The sequence below is a fragment of the Bubalus kerabau genome, chromosome 10 (assembly GCF_029407905.1).
Source record: "Bubalus kerabau isolate K-KA32 ecotype Philippines breed swamp buffalo chromosome 10, PCC_UOA_SB_1v2, whole genome shotgun sequence".
Taxonomy (NCBI): Eukaryota; Metazoa; Chordata; class Mammalia; order Artiodactyla; family Bovidae; genus Bubalus; species Bubalus kerabau.
In genome coordinates this window covers 23,246,961-23,274,875 of record NC_073633.1, presented here as the reverse complement: position 1 = coordinate 23,274,875, position 27,915 = coordinate 23,246,961, and the positions used below count along the sequence as shown (strand labels likewise).

The following is a 27,915-nucleotide window of genomic DNA, read 5'->3' as shown; positions in this document are numbered from 1 at the left end:
ATAAAGGATTAATCCAAAGACAGTGCATACCAAGATGCACTGTAATCAAAATGACAAAAATGCAACATGAACAGAGAATACTAAAAGCATCAAGGGAAAAGCAACAAACAACATACCAAGGAACTCCCGTAAGGCTATAAGCTAATGTTTAGCAGCAATTCTGCAGGCAAGAAAGCAGTGGCATGATATATTTAAGTGCTGAGAGGGAAAACCTACAACCAAAAATACCCAGAAAGGCTATGATTCAGATTTGCTTGAGAAATTAAAAGCATTACAGATAAGCAAAAGCTAAAAGAATTCAGCACCAACAAACCAGCTTTGTAACACATGTTAAAAGACTTTCTCTAGGCAAAAAAGCCCACATCTGTAAAGGCAAACACACAGGAAAGGTAAGAAATCACCCACACACAAAGCTAGTGGGGAGGCTGAAATATAAGAGTAATAAAATCATCTGTATCCACAATAAGCATTTAAGGGATAAACAAAACAATTAGATGTAAAGTATGATATCAAAAACAGTAATCATAAGAGAAGAGTACAAATGCAGGGTATTTTAAACGTATTTTAAATTAAGAGATCAGCAACTTAATCACACATGTAACAGACTGCTAGACAAAAACCTGATGGTAAGAGCAAACCAAAAATCTATACTAGATATACACAAAAGAAGAAAAAGGAATCCAAATATAACACTAACGATTGTCACCAAGTCACAAGAGACAAGAACAAAAGAAGGGGGAGGGTAAAGACCTACAAAAACAAATCCAAAACAATGAACAAGATGGCAATAAGAACATACAGACCTATAATTGTCTTAAATATAAGCAGACTAAACGCTCCAACCAAAAAACACAGACTGACCAAATGGATACAAAAACAAGACCTGTATATATGCTGCCTACAAAAGACTCACAGATCCAGAAACACATACGGACCGAAACTGAGGGGATGGAAAAGGGTATTTCACACAAATAGAAATCAAAGGAAAGCCCGAGTAGCAATACTTCTATCAGACAAAATAGACTTTAAAAGACTGTTACGAGAGACAAAGGATACTACATATGATCAGGGATCAATCCAAGGAGATACAACACTTGCAAATATATATGCACCCAACAGAGGAGCACCTCAATATATACGGCAAATATTAACAGAAATAAATGGTGAAATCAACAGTAATCCTGTACTTATATCAACAGACAGATCATCCAGACAGAAAAAGAAACATAAACCTTAAGTAACACATTAGACCAGATGGACTTAATTACAGAAAAGATCAATGAAATGAAAAGCTGGTGCTTTGAAAAGATAAGCAAAACTTAATGATGAATCTTGAGCCAGACTTATCAAGAAAAAAAAGGGAGAGGACCCAAATTGGTAAAATCAAATACAATTTCATTTTGCAGATGAGGCTACTGAATCTCAAACCTGCCCCAGACTATAAGTTTATAACTGATACTGCTTGGACTGATCAGAACATTCATGCTCTTTCCCACACAATGGGATGTAAATTTCTTTGAACCTTTTCTTTTCTAAGTGCTAGCAGAAAAAATTTAGTATCAGTAAATAGTCACATGACTGAGAAATTCTACTTTGCCACTTCAATGGAATATTATTAAACCATGTAGTCAATATGGATACAGCAAAAACTAAAGATAAAAATAAAAGGGTATCTGAAAGCAGGATGGTTCAGTGTGGTAACTGCTCAATCCTATTTTGAATAACCTGCTTAAAACTGAATATTTTGAAGCTGAACTTTGCAAACTGGATCTTTCTGACTCTAAAACAAGGGAACACAATACCAACAAAAGATCTTTTCCCTATTACGTACCATGTAACATCTATGGTGTATGGTCATGCAGGTGTATAACTTACAGGCTGCTATCGAGTAAAACATTACAAGTAGACTCTTAAGTTCTCCTGTCATTTACAATGCTAACACAAATGACATATTCCAACTTTTACACAGACTAACTTGTGGTACAATTCAATCATGCTATGTATCTGGAAAGGAGACCTTTGGTTTCAATTTTTAAGACTGTACTAGTTTAGGTCAAAAAATTTCTTTCTGGGACAGGAAAGACTGCTCCCATAGGTACTGTTTTAAGATGGAGACAATCTGACATCTAGATATACATTATCATTATCAGAAAGACAGCAACTTTTCCCAGAGAAGAATCTGAGCTTTTCAGTTTAGACTATATGCCTAAGCCAACAGTTATTGAAATATTGCCTTATCATTATCTACACTCCTGGCTTCAGCAATGGTGCCCTTTTGCTCTTCCTCCCTCCCTATCCCACCTCTATGCCTGACTGCCTGTTCCTCATTTTTTTTTCCCCTGCTCCCAGCTTCCATTAGATATCCTTAATTATTTCAAATATACTGACTTGAAATGAAAACTTTTTTGGTGGCTTTCTCTTTGACTTTTAGTTTCAATTTATGCCTGCTATGTGACCTGTACTTATTTACACTTACTGGGTTTTCCCTTCCTGACTAAAAGGAACTGGGCTATTGCCTCTGTGGTCACTGAGTGGTGAGGTTATTTTGAGCCATGAGGGCTGGGGGCAGGGTTAGGCTAGGAAGGTAGCTGAAATTATAAGTTTCACAGCTGAAGCTAATCTTTAGCTTTCAAGTCTCATATACATTGCAATCTAATCCTCATTAAGAATAGAATATGTGTATATATCACTTAAATTGTTATTTGAAATAACTGTAAAAACACATCCATAATTTAGAAGGAACAGCATTTCATTTTACTCTTGGTTCCACATTTCAAAAATTACACTGTCTGCATTTTGAATTAAGTGAAAGAATTAAGAAAGGTCACTTTTTCTCCTTTGTATCTCAAAAATAAATGAACTTTGACTAAGTTTCAGATGCAAAACAAGAGGTCCACCACAGGTATTAATTTTAACAAAGTTATTTAAGATTCCCCCTTTCTTAAAGTGCTCCAGGAATTAGATGGGTGACTATGGGCTAACACCATCTTTATCAAGTATTGGCAAAGGTTATAGCTGGGAAAGCCTTTGCTTGTTGAATGGAAGAGGAGGTATCACAGAACTGAGTAACTGATAAAACTTCAATCTTGAATTAGGTTAGGTCTTGATCTGCTTCTAGCTAGTTGATCTCTTGAAATATGTGGGCTGTGCAGTAAGTTTTTGGTTGCTGTATGATTTTCTTCTTGCTTCTAAATTTCACATATTCTCAATTTGTTTTACAGGTCAACCTTTTTTCTTTGGACTAAACCAATGTGGATAAGGGAGCCCAAAAGGGAATTAATCAGTTTTGGTGCATATTTTGAAGACATCTTGACAGAACATATTGCTCTGAAGTTAGGGTTAAAGTGACACTTTGCATTAGGATAATGTGGAGGACAACATTCTCTCGGGAGAAAGTAAGCATTCTAAGCTTTCCTCTCCTAGGCATCTTCCCTCAGGCACTGAGACTGCAGCCATCCAATTCATGGGGACAGGCAGAAAGAGACTTCAAAAGTCAAATACATTTCAACAGCTAATTTTTAGCAAGTCTGGCAATGAGATCTTTCCATTCTTCTCTCTTCTTTGTGATGTATGTGGGAGTGAGTAGCTGCAGTAGTGATTCTGGCTGTTGTCTAAAGAAGTTCTGACACAAGGCCTCAGTGTTACAGATCACGTACATCCCACAGTCATAGCTGTTTTGTTGAGCAGGGGCTTTCTCTTCCACAAAGGCCAGTTTGTTTCCTTTTCTGCCTAAGAAAGCCTCTAGTTTCTCTGCTACCTGTTTTGCATGGAATGAGTTACTACTACCATAAGAATCATAATGAAAAAAGCCATTTTTATCTTGCAGATACACCAACAAGCTCCAGTGGGTTCCCCCAGCTGCATGGTTGGAATTATCATTGATGGCTAAAAATATAACTCTCTTATTGGGGAGGTCCAAGGGTTCAAGGAACATGGCGATTTCTGCTGGGTTGCCAGTGCACTTGATGAACTGAGTAACTTCGGGGCTGATGAAACAGACGTGGTCAGAGCAGTCATGAAACTGACTGTTGGCAAAGTACTCAAAGGCAAACCCAATAACATGGTCATTGAGCCAGCCTGGAGGGTCCAGGAGTGAGACGTCTGACTGCCGCAGAAGACTGTCCATGTAACTCAAGACTACTGGGTCCATCTTGTACTGACCAGCTGCTCAGAAATTCCTGAAGCTGAAGGAGAGGCAGAAGACAATATTTACTGTTGATTAAGATACTTGACTGTAAAATGGGGATCATAAATAGCAGTTGCTCTTACAAGGTTTGGGGTAAAGATTAAATATAATTGTCAAGTGTTTAGCAACCATGCATGGTTAAGGATAAACATTAAAAAAAAAAAACAAAAAAAAACAAAAAAAACAAACCTCTAGTTTAACAACCAGAATGAAAATTTTGGAAATTCTCCATATGAAATTAAAAATCTCTTTAAATGCTGAGATTAGTTAAAATTGTAACTAATTGTTCTATCAAACTCTATATCATTAACCATGTATTCACCCCTTTAATGAATATGCATTAAAAGAATGGCAAATTATATTAAAGATGAATTTTCAGAGTCCAATTTAAATGTTACTAATTACTAAGGGAAATAGTTTCCATTTCAACATTAATTTTCAAGAGATAAGATAAAATATTGCTTCCTCATTGCATGATGGAAAGTGACAGTGATTAGAGTTGCAGTTAAAAGGAACTGTAATTTCAAGAACAGAAAACAATGGGAGAAATACAAATGAAATTCATTCCTGAGTCTTCCCTGTTAGTAACATGAATGACAGTCTTTCCCGTCTTTAACCTCAAGGGGTAAGATAAAGACTATACAGTGTTTATAATGTAACTTAGAAATTCTTTTGGCAGTGAAGTGTGGCAAAGGAATCAGGCGATCTGGGTCTAGCCCTAGTTCTACCACTGATTTGCTGGTATCATCTGATTTTTGTCCTTGTTTCTAGTTATCTGTAGAAAGGGCCCAGAGAGTTGTAGAAAAGGCCAAATAATTTTACTTGAAGGTATTAAAAAGAGTATAAAATAAAATGTTGTTCAAATAGTATTTATGTTATTAATTGGATAACAGTAAGACAATAAGAATTTGGATAGAGGTCCAAACCAATCAAAGCAAATACGGTTTGGAAACAAATATCCATTTATACATCTTGTTCAAATGAAGGCATGACTAAATTAAGAGTGGGAGCAAGACAAGTCATATAGTAAGATTTATATGCTCATGATCCTCTTAAGCAAGGTGTTGATAGAGACAAGAAGTCTGATAAGTGTGGTAATGTTGATATGACATTTAAACTCAGAGTTTACTGCTTATGCACTCACTTGGCACCATAACAATATTTCTAGAAATCACAAAGCAATAAATTGTCCCATGCAGATTGAGAGTACAAAGCAAAGTGTATTATAAGAAAATAATACTGCTATGAAAGACTGGGCTAGAATAGTGACATCAATTTAATCAATTCTGGCCATTAGATCAGTTATTTTACCACTTGGTTCGAGTATTAAAACAATAACATTTTTTGACACAATCATTTTCATATAATCAAAACCCTGCAAAAACCCACAGAGTGAAATAAATGTACTCCTGAAGAAAAGAAAGCTAAAGTAATGATGTAATTAGGAAGCACCAAAGATGGTTTTTCTGTGCATACAGAATATCATAATATGAACTATTTCAAAACGAATACAAGGCTGTTGATGAGTGTATATATCTATATAAAATAAGATGGCATGAATTAAGATTTTTCTTAAGAAGAAAGAATAACTTGAGCAGAGGCCTAAACTGGAGCCAGGAAGAAAATTAACGAGGCATACAGCACGTTTGTTATGGGTGGGCCACAAATTTGGCTCTTAGCTTTTGGCAGCTAACTACAGAGTGTTAAGTTAAACATTCACAATGTCCATAAGGGAAAAACAAAGCAACTGCTCAGGAGAGGTAAAAGCATTCTTTGTATTAAGGTCAGACAGATTTCTCTCAAGAAATTTTCATAAAAAACATGGAGTTATCATAATGAATGCCCATAACATCTTTACATTATGGGACATTAATATATATAACATATATGGGGTATATCAGAGAAGGCAATGGCACCCCACTCCAGTACTCTTGCCTGGAAAATCCCATGGACAGCGGAGCCTGGTAGCCTGCAGTCCATGGGGTCGTGAAGAGTGGGACACGACTGAGCGACTTCAGTTTCACTTTTCACTTTCATGCATTGGAGAAGGAAATGGCAACCCACTCCAGTGTTCTTGCCTGGAGAATCCCAGGGACGGGGGAGCCTGGTGGGCTGCTGTCTATGGGGTCGCACAGAGTTGGACATGACTAAGGTGACTTAGCAGCAGCAGCATATGGGGTATATAATATTGTTGTAAAAGATGAAATAATTTCACAGTACTATTTCTAATAATGATCTTTAATATTCAGTCTGATGGGAAAAGAGAAAACAGCAGCAGCTGTGGAGAGGCTAGGTGCTCAGCTGGTTGCTGATGGGACTGTATTTAAGAATATATGAGTATGAAAAAGGAATGACTGCATGTGCATTGAGCAAGGCTTCTTGACTCTCTCCTGCATGTCTTCAGTGACTACTAGGAGTGGTAAGGGCCAGATTGCAATGCTTGCTAAATACCTGGAGACCTGCTCTCTAAGCTGCCAGCTGAGATCAGTCCTGTACATTAAGAGCAAATCCAACTAGGGATAGCAGCTCACAAGAAGGGTGTCTGAATAGACATGCATCTAGCCGTGGAGAGTGTGTCCACAAGCAGGGTCAAGATTTTCTCTAGAAAATAGTTTTTGTGCTTTGTTTGATTTTGAAAACATCTGACATATAGGTAATGTGGCAATCAAGGACTTAATTCTGTTCCATACAGCATGATTGCAATAGGTTAGCTGTAACAATTCTAAAGCAAATGAAACCAAACTGGTCAAACCACCTTGGCCAAGAAAATGGATGCCAAAGTTCACATCTTAAGACTTGAATTTTAGACTCCATTCTGTTGCCCAGTGGCTATGTCATCATAAAAACTACTTCATTTCTTTAAGCCAGTTTCCTTTTCTGTAAAGTGAGAATATTAATACATGACTTTTACCATAGGGTATGTGTCAATATTAAATGAAGAAACATAGGTAACTAACATTTTAAAAAATACAAGGTAGCATTTCTGGATATCTACTGGGTCATCAGGAAATTTACATCCCAGCAACTGACAACTGTAGTGTATCACACTGAACAAATGTTTACTGAATGGTTCCTATGTGCTAAGGGGCTAGAAAATCAAAATGGGAATAAAAGTCATAGTTTCTACCCTCACTGAGCTTAACCCTATTATGTTATAATGAACCCATAATGAATATATACATCTCTTTTACTCAATAAATTCCTATCAAGTACCTAATGCAGATGGAGAAGGAAATGGCAACCCATTCCAGTATTCTTGCCTGGAGAATTTCATGGACAGAGGAGCCTGGTGGGCTACAGTCCATGGGGTAACAATCAGTCGGACACGACTGAGTGACTAACACATACACAGCTAAAGCAGGTGTCATGGAAAATATAAAGATGTGTAAGGTGGCTTATACTCAAAAGAAAAAAACTGGTAAACCACAAATAAAATGAATTCAAAAGGGAAATGGATGGAGAGCTCAAATCAGGAAAGTCTTCAAGGAGAAAGTGGCATAAAAGTGGGCTCTTGAAAAGCAGAGAGGTGGATGCATGGAGAAGGGCATTAAGAAGGCAGAGACAAGGAAAGTGCCTTTAAGTTTAGTCCACTCTGGCTGGAATGAAGTGCAAACAGTGATGCAGATGAAGGCTGGAGGAAGATTATTAGAAGTTAGGTGCTGATAAACTGATTTCCAGGTATAAAGTCTAGAACTTATATTGGAAGAAATGGGGAGCCATTAATGGCTATGTCAATGCTTTAGAAAGACTGATGATTCAGGCATAGTATATAGGATTAACTGGTAGGGAGACCCATTAGAGATAAGAGATCAATTTGATTTTTAATGAAAGGTAGGAGGAGGATATGACCTAAACCAGGGGAAATGGTAGTAGGAGAGAGGCGAGGAGGAAAAGATATTATAGACAGAATCAGTAAGGGATCAGAGGAAGGTAGATAAGAGAGAAGAGTTAAGAAACAGTTTGGAGGATTTTGTTGGAGTGACCAGAGGGCAATGATCCCATCATTAATGGGGTAAGGGGAGAAAAAAAAAGAGATGGGAGCAGACCTAGTACAAGAACCAGGAGCCATTTAGAACCATCCTAGGGATATTTCCTTTCTATATGGCGAGCACTGTACTTAGCATATCTGAGGTACAATTAATGTTTGTCAGATGAATGAAATACTTTTAAAGGGAGTCAGGAAATACAAATTAAGGGAAATAAGGCATATACAATTTTTATACTGTAATATCCGTTTTTGCTTTAGCTTTGTGTTTTGTCTGTTTTCTTCTGTTGATTAGTGGTAAATGCCTTTACAATTAAAAAATCTATGTTTTTGGTCTTGGTGGATGGTATAGGAATACTGGGGACACAATGACTTCCTCATAGTTCCGTGTAAAACTCAACAAAATACAGTACAGTCCTATGTTTTGGAGCCAGGAGGCGTTGAGTTTGGGCTGACTTCCACTTGCTAACTGTGTGACTGGCTTGGCAAGCTATTCATCCTCTTTCCGGGCCTCATTTTCCTCATGAGTAAAATGAGGTAATAATAAAACCTGTCTCTCAGAGCTGCTTTATGAATTAAAAACATGACTGAAAAGACTTAACACGTTCTCTGGTAGACAGCAAACTCTCAAGGTAAACTTGTTTCCTTCCCCATTCCCTACATATTTTGGGTGGTTATAATGGACCTTAAAGATTTCTTGAAAATAAAGAGTCTGTTTGTCTCTTTATACAAAGCCACAAAGATAGCTCCAGCCAGGGCACGACTGTGCATTTGAACATCACCTTTGACATAAGCAGAGGTGAAGGCTACCACCACAGAACAGCAGTCTCTCGACCTGAGTGAAGCACTGCTGTTAGGGCGTCGTCAGCGCGCTCAAGCCTTGTGGTTCTGGGGTTCACTTTATTATACCTTCCAACTTCTGTAGCTAAGTGAACACTGCACTCAAAGTATAGAACACTTCCTAAAATATTTAATCTTAACAAGAGACTATTTTTTAATATTCATCTTAAAATCCTTAAGGTGCATATGACTTGAATATTTCTGTTATAAAAACCAGGCAATTAAGTAAAAATTAAAGGGAAAATTATAACTCAACAAGAACCATTCTGATTTCCTGCTGATGTAAGTAAGGCAAGAAGCTGCCGGTTCAGTAGGAAAAACACTAGGTTGGGAGTCAGCAGACTTGGGATTCAATTCAGATCTGCAATCAACCAGTTGTTTGACTCTGGATAAGACATTTAAAACCCTTGGGTCTCAGTTTTCTCATTTGTAAAGTGAGGTTTGGACCAGATAAATAGTGGTTCTACCCAGGGAGGCACGTCAGAACCATCTATGAGGATTTTAAACACACGATCTATCTCTGGGGGGAGGGTCTGGGCACCTGTATTTTTAAGATGTTTCCAAGTGATTCTATGATTTCTACAAGATTCTTCTAGCTATGAGCTTCCCCAGTGCCTCAGTGGTAAAGAATCTGCCTGCAATACAGGAGACTCTAGAAAAGTGGGTTCAATCCCTGGGTCAGGAAGATTCCCTGGAGAAGGAAATGGCAACCCACTCCATTTTTTTTGCCTGGAGAACCCCATGGATAGAGGTGCCTGGGGTTACAACGAGTCAGACATGACTGAAGCCATGACCACCACCACCACCTCTAGCTATAGGGTTCTACAATTCTAAGCTCTCATCTTTAAAATCTTCCCTTCCGCTCTAAAGTTTTACTGGAACAAAATCATGCTCATGTGTTCACATATTCTTTATGGCTACTTTAAAAAATGTTTATTTATTTATTTGGTTGTGACAGGTCTTACAGGTGGTGGCAAACTCTTCCTTTGAAGCAGGTAGGATCTAGTTCGCCGACCAGGGACCAAACCTGAGCCCTCTGCAATGGGAGCGAGGAGTCTTACCACTGAACCACCAGGGAAGTCTTTTATGGCTGCTTTTCAGCTTTAAGAGCTCAGTAGCCTGTGAAGTCTAACATATTTACTGTTTGGCCTCTTAGACAAAAACTTTGCCAGTCTCTGGTCTAGACCACTATAATGTAATCTGTTGTAAATGCATAGGTTGAATTAATTTTAAGAGCTTTTAGGGGTCTAATAAAGCATTGAGGCTATTTGTTAAAATATCTTAGAGATTAACCTTTAACTAGAGGTATTACTGCTGATTCAATGGGAATTTTTAATGAGGAAATGCTTAATTAGTAGATATAAGAACTGTCTACTTTATAGATGCGTGAGTAAATATTCATTTTATAAGATCAAAAATACACATCAAGATTTTAATTAATAAGCATTTTAAAGTATGTAGCAATTCTCGTAACTTTTGGGATAATATGCCTGTTGTGGTTAAAGTAACAGTAGTGATCCAGATAAGCGTTACTGTAAAGCCCCAAAGAAAACCTACCATCTCAGAACTGTGACCTTTGTTCATTCCCCCCCCAAATTATTCAGTAAGAGTTCCTTAAAAAAAAAGGAACAGCTTCATTCACTTATGTTTTTAAACACTGTAAACTGCAAAGTGCAGCTGTTTACTCATTTTAAGTGAAGATTCTAACAGTCAGTAGTTTCTAAATGTGATTTCCTTTCCCCCTCCTCACTCCCTTCAGTTTTTGTTTTAAGTTGTATCAAACTGCAACTGCTCACAAATGTGGTCAGCGCTCCTATATATACATGGCTAGCTGCTAGCAAGATTCAACACACACCAAAAATCAAACATAGGCTAACTCCAATGTATCTTCTTAGAGCTTCAATTTCACAAGCATTAGGGGAAAAGAGCTAAGCAATTTAAATATTTTTTAATATCTTAAATACTAAATATATTAAATATATTTTAATCAGTGACTTACAATACCTTAATTATTAACATGAACATGGATATAACAGCATAAAATGCAACATCAGCACAGATTTTTAAAATAAGAGATTAGCAGAGCACTTTTGCACCAGAGGAAGGCAATTATCTCTGCTTCATTCACCCTACTCTGCTGGCTTGGACACTTCAATGGAACAGTTTAGTCAGTCTCCATACTTGATAGCTAGAGGTGGTGGTCAGTGGTTCAGTCATGTCTGACTCTTCGTAACCCCAGGCACATCTGTCCATGGGATTCTCCAGGCAAGAATACTGGAGTGGGTTGCCATTTCCTTCTACAGGGAATCTTCCTAATGCAGGGATTGAATCCACGTCTCCAGTCTCCTGCATTGCAGGCAGATTCTTTACCAACTGCCTGAAATGCAGGAGACCTGGGTTCGATCCCTGGGTCAGGAAGATCCCCTGGAGAAGGGAATGGCAACCCATTCCAGTATTCTTTCCTGGAGAATCCCATGGACTGAAGTATAGCCCAGGGGGTCACAAAGAATCAGACATGATTGAGTGACTAACACTTTCATACTTGATAGGCCTGTAACATAAATCACTAATTCTTAGGAACCAGATTCCCTAATATACCAATTGATAAGTCTTGCTGATTCTACAGCCGAAATGTTCTGGACCTGTCCCAACACTTTCCATCTTCACTACCACCACCTCAGTCAAGTCCATCATTATTTCTTATCTTGATATAGCCTAACACGTCTCCTTATTTCTACTATTGACCCCTCCAGTAAATTCACCATACAGCTGTCAAGAGTAATTGTTCAAACATTTAAGTGAGCTCACATCTGTCCTGTCTTCTGGCAGTACACTATCACACTCAGGAAAAAATGTGAACTTCCCACCCTAGCTGCTTACAACCCCTCCTCCCACCTCCCACCCCACCCTCCAATGATTACATGGCCCTAGGCACCTCTCCAACCTCATTTCCATTACTCTTCCCCCTTGCCCACTAAGCTCCAGCCACACCAACTTTCCTCAAACACGCCATGTTTTCTTCCTCCTGAGGGCTGGGCTACTAGCTGTGCCTGAACCTTCTAGTGGTTGGCACCATGTGTTGGGTAATTTCAGTTTGCTGCTACTGCTAAGTCACTTCAGTCGTGTCCGACTCTGTGTGACCCCATAGACGGCAGCCCACCAGGCTCCCCCGTCCCTGGGATTCTCCAGGCAAGAACACTGGAGTGGGTTGTCATTTCCTTCTCCAATGCATGAAAGTGAAAAGTGAAAGTGAAGTCGCTCAGTCGTGTTCGACCCTCAGCGACCCCATGGACTGCAGCCTACCACGCTCCTCCGTCCATGGGATTTTCCAGGCAAGAGTACTGGAGTGGGGTGCCATTGCCTTCTCCGAATTTCAGTTTAAATGCCACTTATTCAGAGAGCTCTCCCATGTTCATCCAAAACAAGAGGCCACCACTCTCTTGTCCTCTAATTTCAATTCCTTGTGGAACCGAAATAGACAGCACTTGTGGTTATCTGACAGTTCCTTTTTCCCTGTTTCTTCATTAATATTTTCACCCTCTCCCCGAGGCCAAAAACATAAGCTCCATAATCATAAGAGAATAAAGAACCTTCTCTCCCTAAACTTGCTTACCATTCTGGTCCCCTGGACCTTCAACAAAACTTGTTGGGGCATATGCTCAGTAAATAGTAATTGTAGAATAAATGGATAAATGGATACTCACCTGATATGAATCATGTTCTGCAAAGAAATTTGTACCTTTGAGCCTCAGAAGTGTAAGTGAAAGTCGCTCAGTAGTATCCGACTCTTTACGACCTCATGGAATAGTCCATGGAATTCTCCAGGCCAGAACACTGGAGTGGGTAACTGCTTCCTTCTCCAGGGAATCTTTCCAACCCAGGGATCAAACCCAGGTCTCCTGCACTGCAAGTGGATTCTTTACCAGCTGAGCCACCAGAGAAGCCCCTTAGATGTATAAAGGACTTTAATTCCTTTTAGTCTAACTTCCTACCCCATGAAGGAATTTTTCATTTCTACTCTCAGGGAAAAACATGCAGGAGTCTGACTTACAACTAGCTGTGTAATATTAGAGCAGAAATAGCTAAGTCAATACAACTGTAAAAAAACAAATCCATGCAGTTAGACATTTTAAATATGATGATGAAGACGGTACAAATCAGTGGGAGAAATTTAGGGATTATTCCACGTTTTCAATGATCACTATGTCTTACAGCAGTGCGGTCCAGTAGGACTTTCAGTGACAATGGAAATGCTCTTCATCTGCAATGTCCAATATAGTAGCCACTAGCCACACTAGCTATTGAGCACTTGCAAAGGGCTAGTGAGACTGAAGGACTGATTTTATTTAATTTTAACTCAAATTTAAATAGCTACATGTGGGCAGTGGTTACTATTTTGTTTTTTTTCAGCTGCATCTCGTGGCATATGGGATCTTAGTTCTCCAACCAGGGATTGAGTGCCCTGAAAGCTCGGAATCTTAACCACTTGACTACCTGGGAAGTCCCATGGCTACTATTTTGGACAGCACAGTTTCATAGAATTTTATAGGCATTTCAGGAAAGAAAAAGATTACATGGTTAAGTAAGTTAGGGAAACGCTACATCCCCAAACTCCTTATTGTTGAATCACAATGCACACAGGCATATGAGAGGCTAGGAGAGGTTCTGCAATACAGAAACTTAACTTTTCTCAGTCTGATTCTTTCCCAGCTCCTTTGACCAATGAAACACTTTTTGTTTTGTTTTGGTATAGTATCTATTAACACCTCACTAACTGTGTAGTGATGTTTGGGATATGCTAACTGGGAAATTAAATGACACTGGGACAATTTGTTAATCATTTGATTAGCAAAAAAATGAAGCTAGATCCCTATTTCAGACCTCATATTGAATTCTATTTCAGATCGAGTGAAATTTAAACACTAAAAAGTGAAACAAAAATATTAAAAGAAAATAGAGCTTAAAAACACTTTATACAGCTGGCCAATACACACATGAAAAGATACCCAACATCTTACTCGTAATCAAGGAAATGTACGTTGAATTAAGATTTCATTGTTCACCTGTTAAATTAGCAAAGATGGGAAAACTGATAATAACGGGCATTGCTGAGTAACTACAGGAAAATGCAGTCTCACTGTAAACAGGAGTGTAAACTAATGTGAGTTTTTTGAAGGAAAATTTGCCATTATATTTTAATATTTTGGAAATATGTAGGTATTACACTTTCAGAAATTCATCTTAAATGAAACTTTAGGATACATGCAAAAATTTAACAAGGATGTTTACCACAGTAATATTTGTAAAAGAAAAACTGGAAATAACCCCAAAGTTTAAAAGAGGACTGGTAAAATAACAGGGTTTCCATTTAGTGGAATACTTTTCAGCCATTAAAAAATAATTTATTGACATAGAAAGATGCTCATAATATGCTGTGAAAAGAAAGGTTATATAAAAATTTGTACAAAATTAGTCAAGGATGATAGCTATCTATAATAATACAGTTTTAAGAATAGGATTTTAATACTTTTTAACTTTTTTCTTCTAACTTTTGATATTGCTTTATTTCCCCCCTTTTTCTAATGAGTATAGAACCAGGAAAAACAGCTACTTTCATTCATTCAAGAAAGAAATGTAGCACCTCTCACTTTTACAGTCACCTAAAATCTATCTAGTCATTGGAAAAGACTCTGATGCTGGGAGGGATTGGGGGCAGGAGGAGAAAGGGACGACAGAGGATGAGATGGCTGGATGGTATCACTGGCTCGATGGACGTGAGTCTGAGTGAACTCCAGGAGTTGGTGATGGACAGAGAAGCCTGGCGTGCTGCGATTCATGGGGTCGCAAAGAGTTGGACACGACTGAGCGACTGAACTGAACTGAACTGAAAATCTATCTGGAGCTTCCTTGGTAGCTCAGACGGTAAAGAACCTGCCTGCAATGTGGGAGACCGGGGTCTGATCCCTGGGTCAGGAAGATCCCCTGGGGAAGCAAATGGCAACTCACTCCAGTATTCCTGCCTGGAGAATTTCATGGACAGAGGAGCCTGGCAGGCTACAGTCCACACGACTAACACATACACACACACACGCGCGCGCGCAAAATATGTTTCTTTGACTTGCTGGTCTCACTTATGTCCTCTAGGAAAAAAACAGTAAGTCTAATCTCTCTTGCACAAACTTTCAAACACAAATATTTAAACATAATCTGATGTTCATTAAAATTAGATTACATCCAACTTTTCATGTATAATTCCATTTGTAATTTCACAAAATGAATCACATTCAAGAACAAATGTGCTTTTCATGTCAGCATAAGCAGAAAAATTTTCAGGAAGGAAGCTGAAGTCTTATTTTTTGGTTTCAATTTCCCCTAATTAAACATTTCCTTTTAATGCTAGCCTAACCCATCCAGAGATCTGTATCAAGTGGCATGTAAAAATTACCATCAAGATTTTATATCTTTCTTAAAGACAGAGATTAGTTTTCACTCATGCCTGCTATCTTCAGTGCCTGAAAACACAAGATTGTTAAAAACGTAAGATTTTTCAATTTTATAAGTTATTTATGTGTGTGTGCTAAGTCGCTTCAGTTGGGGTCCGACTCTGTGACCCCATGGACTATAGCCCGCCAGGATCCTCTGTACACAGGATTATCCAGACAAGAACACTGGAGCTGGTTGCCGTGCCTTCCTCCAGGGGATCTTCCCAACCCAGGGATTGAACCCCCAGGTATCTTACATCTCTTGCACTGGCAGGTAGGTTCTTTACCACTAGCACCACATGGGAAGCCCCAAATTATTTATAAATTTGAACAATATACCTCTCACATGAATCTTTTACCAACAGAGGAATTCAGCTCTCAAAGCAGAAAAACTATTTGGTATGATGATGATGCCTGGTAACTCATCAGCCATAAATTCCATCTGGCCCTCCCTTGGGCCAGGGAGATAGACTAAGTAACCTTTTAGGATTTCTTCTAGCACTGAGGCTCTCTATTTATGGTTCTGTTACTTATTAGGCATGGTTAAGGGGTCACGGATCAGAAAAAAAATTTTTATTCTTAGTCTACCATTACACTTCAAAGGTTTCATCTATAATTGTGTCACAATTTTTCTTCCCCTTTCCTATATACTTGGTGTAAATACCAGCCTTTTCTAGAAATGATTTTGTTTAAATTTTTTGAGAAATGACTTAATTGTAAAATTTGAAATGACTGGGACTGTAAATATAGTGGATGGGGAGGACACTTTTAATGAGAGGTTTGAGTAAGATATATTTTACAAAGGAGTAGACAGAATTTTATTTAGTATATAGCTAACATTATACCTTAGGTGATAAGATGTGGTCAAGCTGAAGTTATAATCTGCCTGGTTTCATAAATAATCACTGCACACACAGTAGCTGTATGCAGACATCTGGTTTAAAAGAGAATGAAAAAGGCATCGTTTTTAAATTATTTGTCTTGTAGATTTCAAAGTCTGGTAAATTATTTTTTTCCATAGTTAAAAGGTAAACTGTTAGTACAAACTCCTCTTTAATGAGTCTCAAAAATGTGCTTGGCGAATAGCAGGTGCTCAATAAATATTTAATGAACAAATAAAACAATGAATTTGTTTTATTGTGCTGATAGGAAAACAGGGTCTGATGGGACCCAATTGTGACATACAGAATTTATCTTTAAATGTTAATTAACACAAATACTTGCTGAGTTATCTGATGAGGTCTGAATTACATATTATTAAATAGGACTAAACATTTCCAGCATCTACATATTTTAGCTGTTAAAGTGCGAAGTTGCTACAATAAACAGTAATGGGAAAATTATAGCCAGAAATCCACAAGTTACTGTTTTGAAGGAATTTAACCCATCACACTACTCTGAGACAGCATTTACTTATTTTTTTGGCCGTGAGGGAGGGCAGGCCTAAGATTTCTTAAATCTACAATATAGATGCTCAAAAAAAGTAACCGTGACCAGGACAATTGTTTCAGTATCACAACTGTGTTCTAGTGCTTTTATAACGGATGAATGTTCAAAGGTGTAGTCATCTAATTGGAAGCCAGAGAAAGGAACTTTCAGAGATTTTCTGTAAGTAATGAAAATCCCTCAGAAATTTCAAGAATACTGCTTTAAAATAGACCTGTTCCCCCATTCCCTAAGTAAAGGAAACTTGAACCATACCAATAGGTAGATAGACTAGTGAATATAAACTAGTCATGCTGAAGAAAATAGAATCTGGTTCAGAAAACTAACTTTACATTACTTACTTGGTTTAGTAACACCTGGGCCTCAAATTTAATGTTTTTAATAATATGGTTAAAAAGGCACATCATTTGGGGAGTCACTGGGGTTTGAGCAGTAAGTTTTCTATAGTCTGGGAATGGTCAATTTCCAAAAAGATGGGTTCCCTAGGCCTTGAGGACTTCCTTTTTGTTTACTGATGCATTTACCCAGCAAAGAAGGTTGAAGGAATTGGCAAGGAGATGAGTCTTTTCCTTAAAAAAAGTCACAACTGTAGGCCTCACAGGTGTAGACGGAAATATAACCAAGAAAGGCCTTGGCAACATCTAGGAACCTAGATACATGGTAAAGTGAAGTTGCTCAGTCGTGTCTGACTCTTTGCGACCCCATGGACTGTAGCCTACCCGGCTCCTCAGTCCATGGAATTTTCCAGGCAAGAGTACTGGAGTGGGTTGGCATTTCCTTCTCCAGGGGATCTTCCCAACCCAGGGATTGAACCTGAGCCTCCCGCACTGCAGCTTTACCGTCTGAGCCACCAGGAAAGCCCAGATACATGGTAAAGTCACTGCTTATTAGACATTCTAACATTATCCTTATAATACAAAAGAAAGGGCTAGCCTCTTGACCTGGAAAAATGCTAACAGATCTCTACACAGGTGTGCACCTCTTTGTTGAAAGGCATGTAATTTAGTCCAATCTTTTCCTTTAGGTTGGTCACACTGGGGAAATAAAGGAACTTAGTGGCACCCCATTCCAGTACTCTTGCCTGGAAAATCCCCTGGACAGAGGAGCCTGGTGGGCTGCAGTCCATGGGGTGGCACAGAGTCAGACACGACTGAAGCGACTTAGCAGCAGCAGCAGTAGACTCTTTAGAGATTGCTTTATGATAAAATTTAGTTTTTTAAAAAATTTAATTAATTGCTGGTCTGGCCTCTTCATTTCTATCTTCTCTTTTGATAAATGCAATCTGTACATTACTGCTAATTATTTTTCAAATAGAACTCTAGTTTCATTATCCTGCTCCAAGTTTTTAAACATTTCTCCATTGTCTACCAAAATTAAGTACAAACTACAGCATAGCATTAAATAATTTCAACAAAAATAGCCCTATCAAAAAAAAAAATAGCCCTATCTTTTCCAATTTACTTCCTTGTACTTATCCTATATAGATAGCCACAAGCTGAGTTCTCAAATTATTAGGCAACAGTAGATCAGTAGCAGTTACTGCAACTAAATTATAGGAAAAAATAAATTGCCAGTTCCCTATGCTGATTCCAACAGAAAGGCTGAGAAGTGAACACTGCTCAAGTACCTTTCCAAAACACTTACTTGATCTGTTGTGATCTTGTTTAAAACCATTACAGTGAGCTATTTATAAATCTAGGATCCCTGGACCAGAAGGTGGCTAGAATTAACGGTTCCATGAACTTGGATTAGGGAAAAAAATTGCATCTTTTCAATAACCTCTGCTGCTGCTGCTAAGTCGCTTCAGTCGTGTCCGACTCTGTGCGACCCCAGAGATGGAAGCCCACCAGGCTCCCCAGTCCTTGGGATTCTCCAGGCAAGAACACTGGAGTGGGTTGCCATTTCCTTCTCCAATGAATGAAAGTGAAAAGTCAAAGGGAAGTCGCTCAGTCGTGTCCAACTCTTAGCAACCCCATGGACTACAGCCTACCAGGCTCCTCCATCCAAGGGATTTTCCAGGCAAGAGTGCTGGAGTGGGGTGCCATTGCAATAACCTCTAGCTGAAATTTAACATCTTCAATAAGTGTAGTCAATAATCCTCATATTACTGGTGTCTTTGTCACCAATAGGAAAATACTTCCAAATCACATTAAAGTTGTTACAGGTGTCTCAAAATAAAATTTATACTCATCACTATTTTGAAATTACATAATTAGACCTGGTACCATAGAAGGCTGAGCACCGAAGAATTGATGCTTTTGAACTGTGGTGTTGGAGATTTCTCCTGAGAGTCCCTTGGACAGCAAGGACAGCAAGGAGATCCAATCATTTACCTAAAGGAAAATCAATCCTGAATATTCATTGGAAGGATTGATGCTGAAGCTCCAATATTTTGGACACCTGATGGGAAGAGCTGACTCATGAGCAAAGACCCTGATGCTGGGAAAGATGGAAAGCAAGAGAAGGGGACGACAGAGGATGAGAGGTTGGATGGCATCACCAACTCAATGGACATGAGTCTGAGTAAACTCCGGGAATTGGTGATGGACAGGGAGGCCTGGCGTGCTGCTGTCCATGGGGTCGCAAAGAGTGGGACATGACTGAGTGACTGAACAACAGACCTGCTGCCTGATGTTATTTAATGTGTAAGGAATCGCATATGTAACTCCATCACACATGTTTTTATATTTTTACAACTTTCAATAAAAATAACTTCATTTGTTTCTATGTATTTTATTTTATACATCTTTATTATACATATTAATTGCTTGTAGAATATAACCTAAACACTTTAGCATGGAATTCAAGGCTCTTCATTATCTGTTCATACCCACTTTTTCATCTTCATCTCTGTCCCGCCCCTACTTTTCATACTAAACTCTAGTCACACCAGACAATGGTGACTCACTCTTATCTGGTGGCTGGTAAGTTTTCGAATTAACCCTAGTTAAACCATTCAATGGCTTGGGCTTTGCCTTACACAGACTTTCTCTGCCTGCCAAAATAATTCTTTTAAAGGTTTGTTTTTCCTAATACTACGAGGTCCTAATAGGGCTGATCTTAAATCTTTCTCATTCCTTACTTAAATGATTGATGAATTATAAAACACAGATTCTAAACTGGCAAGGCACTGTGTATTGTACTCATCTCTAGGGGTCTGAAGTTTGCTCTTGGATCTCATACATTAGCCTAGCTTTGATCTTTTGGGGGAAAGAAATGAGGATGGCTTGGAGCTGGAAGCCTGGATCCCCAGCTGATCAACCCTGGATGGAAGGGAAAAGAAAAGAGAGCAGTAACTGAGGTGGGCCTGATTAAGACTGAAGGATGGAACTGTGCCAGAGGGAAAGGCAGTTGAATGGTTTTTAACTCACAGCCTTACTCATCAATTTAAAGAAAATATCGATACCTGGGTTTAATTGGTCTCAGGTGGAGCAACTGCATTGGTTTTATATTTAAAAAGCTTCCCAGGTGACTCTAACGTGCATACAAGATTGAAAGCCACGAGTATTCTTGGTTTTCTAACTCGTACCAATAAATTGTCTTCTCAGTTCCATGGTATTTTTATGCCCAAAAGACTCCCATCTTGAAAACAGTCTTGTGGCCCACACGCTTGCCCCTAACCACTTTACAACGATGTTTTTTAAAGGGTAGCCCTACACTTGGATGGTTTTCACCAGCTATATTCTTTGATTAACTTTTTACTCTTTCGGCCAGTACTAGCACATGCTTTTGTACTTTCTGCTTCTATTTCTTTGACCACCTACTGCTCACTAGCCTTTTAACAAAAATTAAGAGTGACTCAAAGGTCACCTTGGAAGGGGTTCCTCAAGTCTTTCTACACATTCATGCTCAAGAGTATCCTGTAGGTTTTTTTCTCCCTACTTTAATTTTACTTTACTACCACTGCGAATTATCTCCTCGTCTCTGACAGAGCGCTTCAGAAAGCTGAAACTATTTCATTTGCTTCTGACTTTCTGGAGTCCAACGCACAGAAACCATTCAGTGAAAAGTCTGAGGGATGAATGAAAAGTAGAACTAGGAAACGGAGGTCGGGGGCGGGGAAATACAGGGCGTGTGTGTGTGGCAACCCGGAGAGGGGGCTAACAGGAGTGTCGCTGAGAATTCTTGCCAGAATTGGAAATGGGGCACAGATACGCTAGATCTCCGTGGACCGCAAAGCGGTCCCCTGCCCGGACCCACATATCAACAAACCAAAGTAGGGAGCAGGCTTCTTACCTGCTTCGGGCCTCACCACCCCTACCAGCCTCCCAGCAGCTCTGTACTGGCCGGAAAAGCAGCGCTGCAGTCGCAAATCCAGAGTTTTCTACCCCCAACATTGCGACATTCCTCTCTAGTCCTCTAAGGCAGAGGCTCCCAGCTGTGCCGTAAAGTGAGGAAGAAAAGTTTGGGCGGGGCCGCCTGAGGCCAATGAGACAGGGGCGTGTCCGCCCGGGGCAATTCATATGGGCGTGTCCGCGCAAGCGCACATTGTACTCGCTGGCGCCGTCACGTGCGGGGGCGGGGCGGGTAGGCTCCCGCAGGCGGTAGGGGGCGTGGGAGGTAAGTGCGCGCGCGCCTGCTCGTCTGCAGCCTAGGAGTCGCGCGGGGCGGGGCCGCGTGCGCGGGGTCGGGGGCGCGCGGGCCGGAGCTGACTGGGACGCGGCGGCGGTTGGCTGTGGCTGCTGAGTCCAGCCAGGACGCTGAGACGCGGCTGCGAAGGCACCCTCCGGCACCAGCAGAGGCGGCGACACCGGTGGAGGCGGCGGTGCAACGCGTGCTGGGCGGGTGCGGCGGGGGATGTGCCTGCCCAGGCCGGGCGGAGTCTCTCTGACAGGGCGGGGGATGCGCGGCGGCCGCTCGCCTGGACCCTAAAGCAACTGGGCCCACCCTCCCGGAACCGTCCGACCCTCGGTGGTCTCGGCCTCTGCTGTCTCCTCCGGCCTGACCCTGGGGCCGAGGCTGGGAGGCGGCTTCCGCCGAAGAGGAGGGGGCTGCGGTGGCCACCGCGGCGGAGCCCGAGGTAAGACCCGCCCAAGCCGCCCAGCGGCCCTGGCCGCCCGGCCCGGCCCACGTCTCAGTCTCTCTCTTTGGCTCCTGCGGGGCCGCTCCGCCCCGCCCCAGCGGAGACGCCCCGCGTGCGGGTCTGCCCCGCAGCCTCCCAGATACCCGATCGCTGCCCAGGATCCCCAGTAGACCCCACCCATGGTATCTTCCATTGGCCAGACACCCTCCTGGCCCTCCAGCCTCTCCTGGGGTTCTATCATTGCCCCCCCACCCCACGCCAGTACACCCTATTGGAACCCCCTTCGGACTCTTAGACGCTTAATGGGGCCTCGAGACTCTGTTACATCCTCCCGTGAGCTGACCGGATCACAGTTCCTCAGACCCAGTTAGGGCTACCCCCTAACCCATTGCGACCCCCTGGTCCAGGGCAGATCCGTCGTGGCCACCCTTCTCAGCAGACCTCCTAACCCCCACCCCCGGCTCGCTTACCGCCCAGCCGACCAGCCCTTCGCCTACCCAACTCAGCTTTCCCATAGTCTATTTTGTGATGCTCTTACCTCCCAAGAGATCCGGTATCAGCCCCTCTATAGCCACCATCAATTGCCGCCTCTTCCCCCGACTCCTGCTGTAGCCTCTCCCGCAGACCTCTTCTCCTTAGGCAGACCCTAGTATCTTTCTCCCCGCTCGTGATCCTTCTTTGATTGGAAAGACTTTGCCATGAAATCCTGAAGGGGTGTTACCCTAGTATATTCCCTCCGTGGGGATTAAGGGACCCAACTGATGCCGAGGTTTGGAGGGTTTAGTCTTGTGGCTATAGAGAGTGAGAGGGAAGAGCATGGAAACCCAGGGCAGGGGGTGTGTGCTATTGTAAGATCACACAGCTTGCTTCTCATCTTGTCTCTTTTCTAGAACGTGTGAGGTAATCCAGATCCTGACAGTTTGGGGACTTTTGTAAGGATTAAATCACGTATCACTAATGAATAAAACTGTGTCTCCATGTGTTATTATTTGCTTCACGTTCTTGTAGATTTTAATATACCTTTGGCACTGTTTTTGAAGGATACTAGGGTGTTTTTTAAAATTATTATTTTATTGTTTTTCAGTTTTCTGGAAAAGTAAGATTTGTAGTTTTCCTTAATCCCTGAAGGTTTTAATGCCAGTTCGATAATAAAATTCTGCTACTTGGTGCTGCTGTCTTGCTTTTCCAAGTACAGTTACCATGCAGTGTTCACCGATGTCATTCCTAGCAGCCTTCTCAGCAGTAATAAAATATTGAATAAAATAGTTTATTGAACTCCTGAGCTGTCAAGAAGGAAATGTAATCTTACACCGAATGATCAGTGCATAATTTTAACGTTGGTAGAGGGATGAAGTATAGAGGGGCTTTTGTAGTCAGTACTTTAAAATTTTTTATTTTGTGTGTGTGGAACTAAGGAGGGGGAAAATCATATGAAAATTATAGGTCATAACTAGACATAGTATAAAAGTCAAAAGGTTCAAAAGATTATGCGGTAAAAAGTTTCTCTTCCCCATTTATTCGCCAGCCACCCATTTTCCCTCCTTAGACGCAACCATTATTTCCATCTTTGTGTGTGTCCTTGTGATATTTCTAGCGTACAAGTCTATACATTTATATTTTTAAAACACTCCACAGACAAATGCTTGCATACTGTATATTATGGCTATAGCTCCCCCCTTTCCCTTTAATAATAGATCCTAGAGATCATTCAACAATAGTACCTTTGGAATTGCCTCATTTACTGGCTAGATAGTATTCCATTCTGGTGATCTTGAGGTTATTTTCAGTCTTTGTTTTTACAGACAATGCTATGTGCTTTTCTCTTAAATATATCAGCTGTTATATGTATGTTTTAAGTAATTTTCAGGATTCAAAAAATTTCCTGATGATTCTTCTATGAACCTACAAAAAAGGATATAGTTAAAGTAAATTTCTCATTGAACCACTCGCTGGGCTTTCATGGAGTTTCACTAGCTTTGATAGAGTTTATATTTATTTGGATTTTTTATAATGTTTTATTGGTCTTCCCTGGTGGCTCAGTGGTAAAAGAATCTGCCTTGCAAATGCAGGAGCCACAGAAGATGCAGGTTCAGTCCCTGGGTCAGGAAGATCTGGAGGAGGGCATGGCAACCCACTCCAGTCTTCTTGCCTGGAGAATTCCATGGACAAAGGGGCCTGGCAGGCTGTAGTCCATGGAGTCTACTTAGCATACATGTACATAAATGTTTATGTTTATTTATAATTTACTTGATAGTTATTGAAGGATTTAAAGGAGGGGACTGAAATGATTTGCATTTTTAAAAGATCACTCAATCTACTTTGAGGAGGGTGGATTGAAAGGCAGGCTAAATGTGTTGGGGGGTGGTAAACAATAATGGTGCAGCTTCTTCATTTGGGTTTTGAGAATAGACAGGATTTGGCGATTTCACTGGATTTGGTATTAGACTGAGGGTTCATAGAGGATAAGATCTAGGTTTCTAGCTTGTGCCTTTCACTGAGGTGGGGATCTGTATGAGGAATGAGTGGAATTTTTGTTTTTATCAAGAAAGAGGAATTCAATTTGTGATATTTTAAGTTTGGGTGACTGGTCATTATACTTCTAGCAGATGTAGATGGCCAGTAGGCAACTGGATTTGTGGCTTAAGCTTGTTATTAAGTTCTGGGTTGATAGTAGGTTTAGGTGAGAGAAGAAAAGATTGTAGGATAGAAATTCAGCATTTACAGTACACATAGAATTGAATGTCTAAGCTATTAATAGTAAATTATGTGGTTCAGTTCTGTAAAGAATCTTGTTACGGTTTAAACATCAATAGGTTCACTATCTGACAAGACTTTTCAACAGTGTTTTCCCTTGAGTGATATATAGTTCTGAGGGAAATGGAAGTAAACTTAGGTTTTTGAAAGGCAAAACCTCAGAAGAAGTTAGCACTATAACCCCATTTTTTCTAAGTGTTTAGATTATAGTATTGTAAAAGTTGTTCAGTCTTCATTGTTTACAGAGAAGTATAGGAGCTTGGAAAATGTTGTTTGCCAAAAATATTAAGTGTTTTAGTTTGTATGATTTCTAGCTATATTAGTAATAGAGTTTAGTCAAAGATTTTTCGGTCATGTTTTTAAACCATGTGATTAAATGTGTGCTCAGTCGCGTTCAGCTCTTTTCGATCCTAGGACTGTAGACTGCCAGGCTCCTCTGTCCATGGAATTTTCCATGCAAGAATACGGAAGTGGGTTGCCATTTCCTCCTCCAGGGGATCTTCCCAGCCTAGGGCTTGAACCTGCATCCTTATATCTCCTGCATTGACAGGCAGCTTCTTTACCACTGTGACATAACGTTGCCTTAATGTATTTATAAGTCTCAAGCTGCCTTGTAGAGCTCTTGCCTTTACTTGGACCCCTGTAAATCACTGCTAATGGACATTTAATCTTGAATTCACATTTCAACAAGCACTTCACATATGTACAAAATAAAACTCATCTCTGTATCCCTTCCCTCCAAAAAGCTGTGGGGGTAGAAAGAGACAAAGGCAACAAAATCTTTTCTTTCAATTTCCGGTCTTCATGAATGGTACCACTCTCTCCTCTTGAAGCTTTCAGGAAGCTGGAAATCATCCTCCACTCCATTCTGTACCATACTACCAACATCACTAAGTCCGGCACATTCTCCCTCATGATATTTCAAATCACTGTTATTGCTATTTTTGTTGTCTCTATTTTAACCCCAAATGTCTGTTGGTCTTCTCTCATCTGCCTCTTGTTTTGCCATACCCTCTAGTTCATTCTCTGCGCTGCTGCCAGAGTAAGTGTTCTAAACTGCTCTTTTAGTTAGGCTCTTTCGTATTCAAGGAAGAGACTCAAGTTACCTTAAATAGAGGAGTGCTTCCTGAAAGAAAACATGCACGAGGGAACGCAGGAAAAGTTAAACAGCTTGGTCTTAGAAAGAACGTGAGCTTAAAAATAAAACTGGAAGCCGGAAAAGACAGATTTCACTCTGAGCGAGTGGGTGAAAGTCGCTCAGTTGTGTCCGACTCTTTGTGGCTCCATGGACTATACAGCCCATGGAATTCTCCAGGCCAGAATACTGGAGTGGGTAGCCTTTCCCTTCTCCAGGGGATCTTCTGAACCCAGGTATTTCACTCTAGTGCTCTACTGTTAACTTGTCTTTGCTACTTTTTCTGTTTCCTTTTGTATTATTTTTTTCTCTCTAATCACCCCCATCCACCACCCGCCCTCCCCCGTCTCACAGCTTTCATTTATTCTTAATTTTTGCCTCCTTATAACTGCCGTCACTCCCATGTCAATATCTTGCCTCCTGGCTACTGTCTCTTTAGCTTAAGCTCCTGTTGCTAACTTCTTCCTGGGATTTTATGGTTTGAATTCCCAAGAAACGATCTTTGGATTGTTTAATCTTTAATCATGGGCTGCTAGCAGGTCTGTGTACTGGGTCATGTGACCACTCCTAGCCATTTAGTGTTGACTGTGTGTTTATTTGTGCATGTGGATGTGAGGCAGGAGCATAATGGTGAAAAACATGGGGCAGCGTGCAGGGTAACTTCTCACAAAATGGTGTTGTAAACATGGCAGGCACTGTGATTGACATGGTACAAATAAATGTCTAATCATGTCCTTTTCTGTTGAAAGATCTTCAGTGCGTTATTGAAGTTGCTCAGTTGTGTCCAACTGTTTGCAACCCCATGGACTGTAGCCTCCCAGGCTCCTCTGTCCATGGAATTTTCCAGGCAAGAGTACTGGAGTGTGTTGCCATTTTGTTCTCCAGGGGATCTTCCCGACCCAGGGATCAAACCCGGGTCTTCTGCATTGCAGGCAGATGCTTTACCATCTGAGCCACCAGGGAAGCACTTTCAGGTTAAAGCTTAAACTGTAGCATCGCATGTATGTGAGATCCTTCGTGCTCTGACTCTTACTTCTTTAGGCTTTCCTTCTTTGCTGTCTTCCAAATTCTTTGATCCACTCATTGAACTTACGTCTTTGCATGCTCTGTTCCCTTTCCTGTATTTCCCTTCCATCTTTCTTTGCTTGGCAGTCTGCTGTCTGATCTTCAAGTCTCAGTTCAGGTGTATCTTCAGGAAGCTTTACTTCCTCCAGATTAAGTTAGGTATTGCTCCTGTGTGCTCCTAGTATGTAGTGCTTGCTTCTTTCTCAGCTCTCTAATGAAATTCCTAATAGCTTGTCTGTTTTCTTCACTGGACTGTAGCTTCTTTGGTATCGGTGCAATATGGTTAGGTTTTTAGATTGAGGATTTGTAAAAAAGAATATTCTTATTATAGATTATAATGTACACAGAAAAGTACACAGATCATAGATGTACAGCTCAGTAAATTTTCACTGAGTGAACACACAAATGTAACCAACACCCATATCTAGGATAATACAGGATAATACTACAGCCTACAAGACACCTTATGCCCTCTTCTGGTCACTAGTCCAGTTCAAAGATTTAATTTTAAATAGGAAAACTCTTTTACATAGATTTCTCTACATATTTTGTGTGTTTCTTTAGATGTACAAGAGACATAGACATTAGAATTTTGATCCTATAGAAAGTGCATACATAGAGTTTATATTACACAATGTAATTTTGGCTTATTTTTGTGCAGTAGATAAATTCAAAGTCACATAACATTTTAAGATTCAGTTATGGGGTGTTTGTATTTAGGTAGATTTTATTGTTTGTAAGTTTAATATCTTAGAGCGGCAGAAAAGAATTGATAGACCAAAAAATATTTGCTTAAAATAGCCTGTTTTGAGTGAGGAACGTGCTTGAGATGGGTATAGTAAACATGTAAAGCACTTTCCAAATGGTGTTTGGCCTCTGGGTTTTAATGTGAATTATGTTGCTAGCATATTTTGGCAGTGGGGTCATCCAACGGGCAACTGGAGTATAATTTTACATGTACAGTGAGGAAAGGACTAGCTGTCCTGTGTCATAGACAGC

At 40.3% G+C, this 27,915-nt stretch overlaps 2 protein-coding genes across 12 annotated transcripts in view; one reads left to right on the top strand and one right to left on the bottom strand.

Moving 5' to 3' along the window:
* Nucleotides 1-2,731: 2,731 nt before the first annotated feature.
* SENP8 (SUMO peptidase family member, NEDD8 specific) lies at nt 2,732-22,522 on the bottom strand. 2 transcript variants are annotated; one of them, XM_055536884.1, is made up of 2 exons: nt 22,501-22,522; nt 2,732-4,184 (listed from the first exon to the last, which is right to left on the bottom strand). In XM_055536884.1, the coding sequence occupies exon 2, from the start codon at nt 4,148-4,150 to the stop codon at nt 3,512-3,514; it is 639 nt and encodes a 212-aa protein (XP_055392859.1). In that variant the 5' UTR covers nt 4,151-4,184; nt 22,501-22,522; the 3' UTR covers nt 2,732-3,511. The 2 variants fall into 2 exon arrangements, with proteins under 2 accessions (XP_055392859.1, XP_055392858.1); XM_055536883.1 differs by lacking the exon at nt 22,501-22,522 and adding an exon at nt 21,176-21,325.
* MYO9A (myosin IXA) overlaps nt 21,430-27,915 on the top strand; it is a 255,948-nt gene continuing 249,462 nt past the window's right edge. For 8 of the 10 annotated variants that reach the window (XM_055536874.1, XM_055536873.1, XM_055536877.1 and 5 more), the window contains exon 1: nt 21,554-21,959. The gene's annotated coding sequence lies outside the window, so the exon portion shown is untranslated. Of the gene's footprint in view, nt 21,500-21,553; nt 21,960-27,915 lie in introns of those variants that run through there. The other 2 variants (XM_055536880.1, XM_055536869.1) reach the window with 1 other exon arrangement.

What these genes read in the sequence shown, in the direction of transcription:
- SENP8 (XM_055536884.1), bottom strand. Translation starts at nt 4,150, where the DNA reads ATGGACCCAGTAGTCTTGAGTTACATGGACAGTCTTCTGCGGCAGTCA.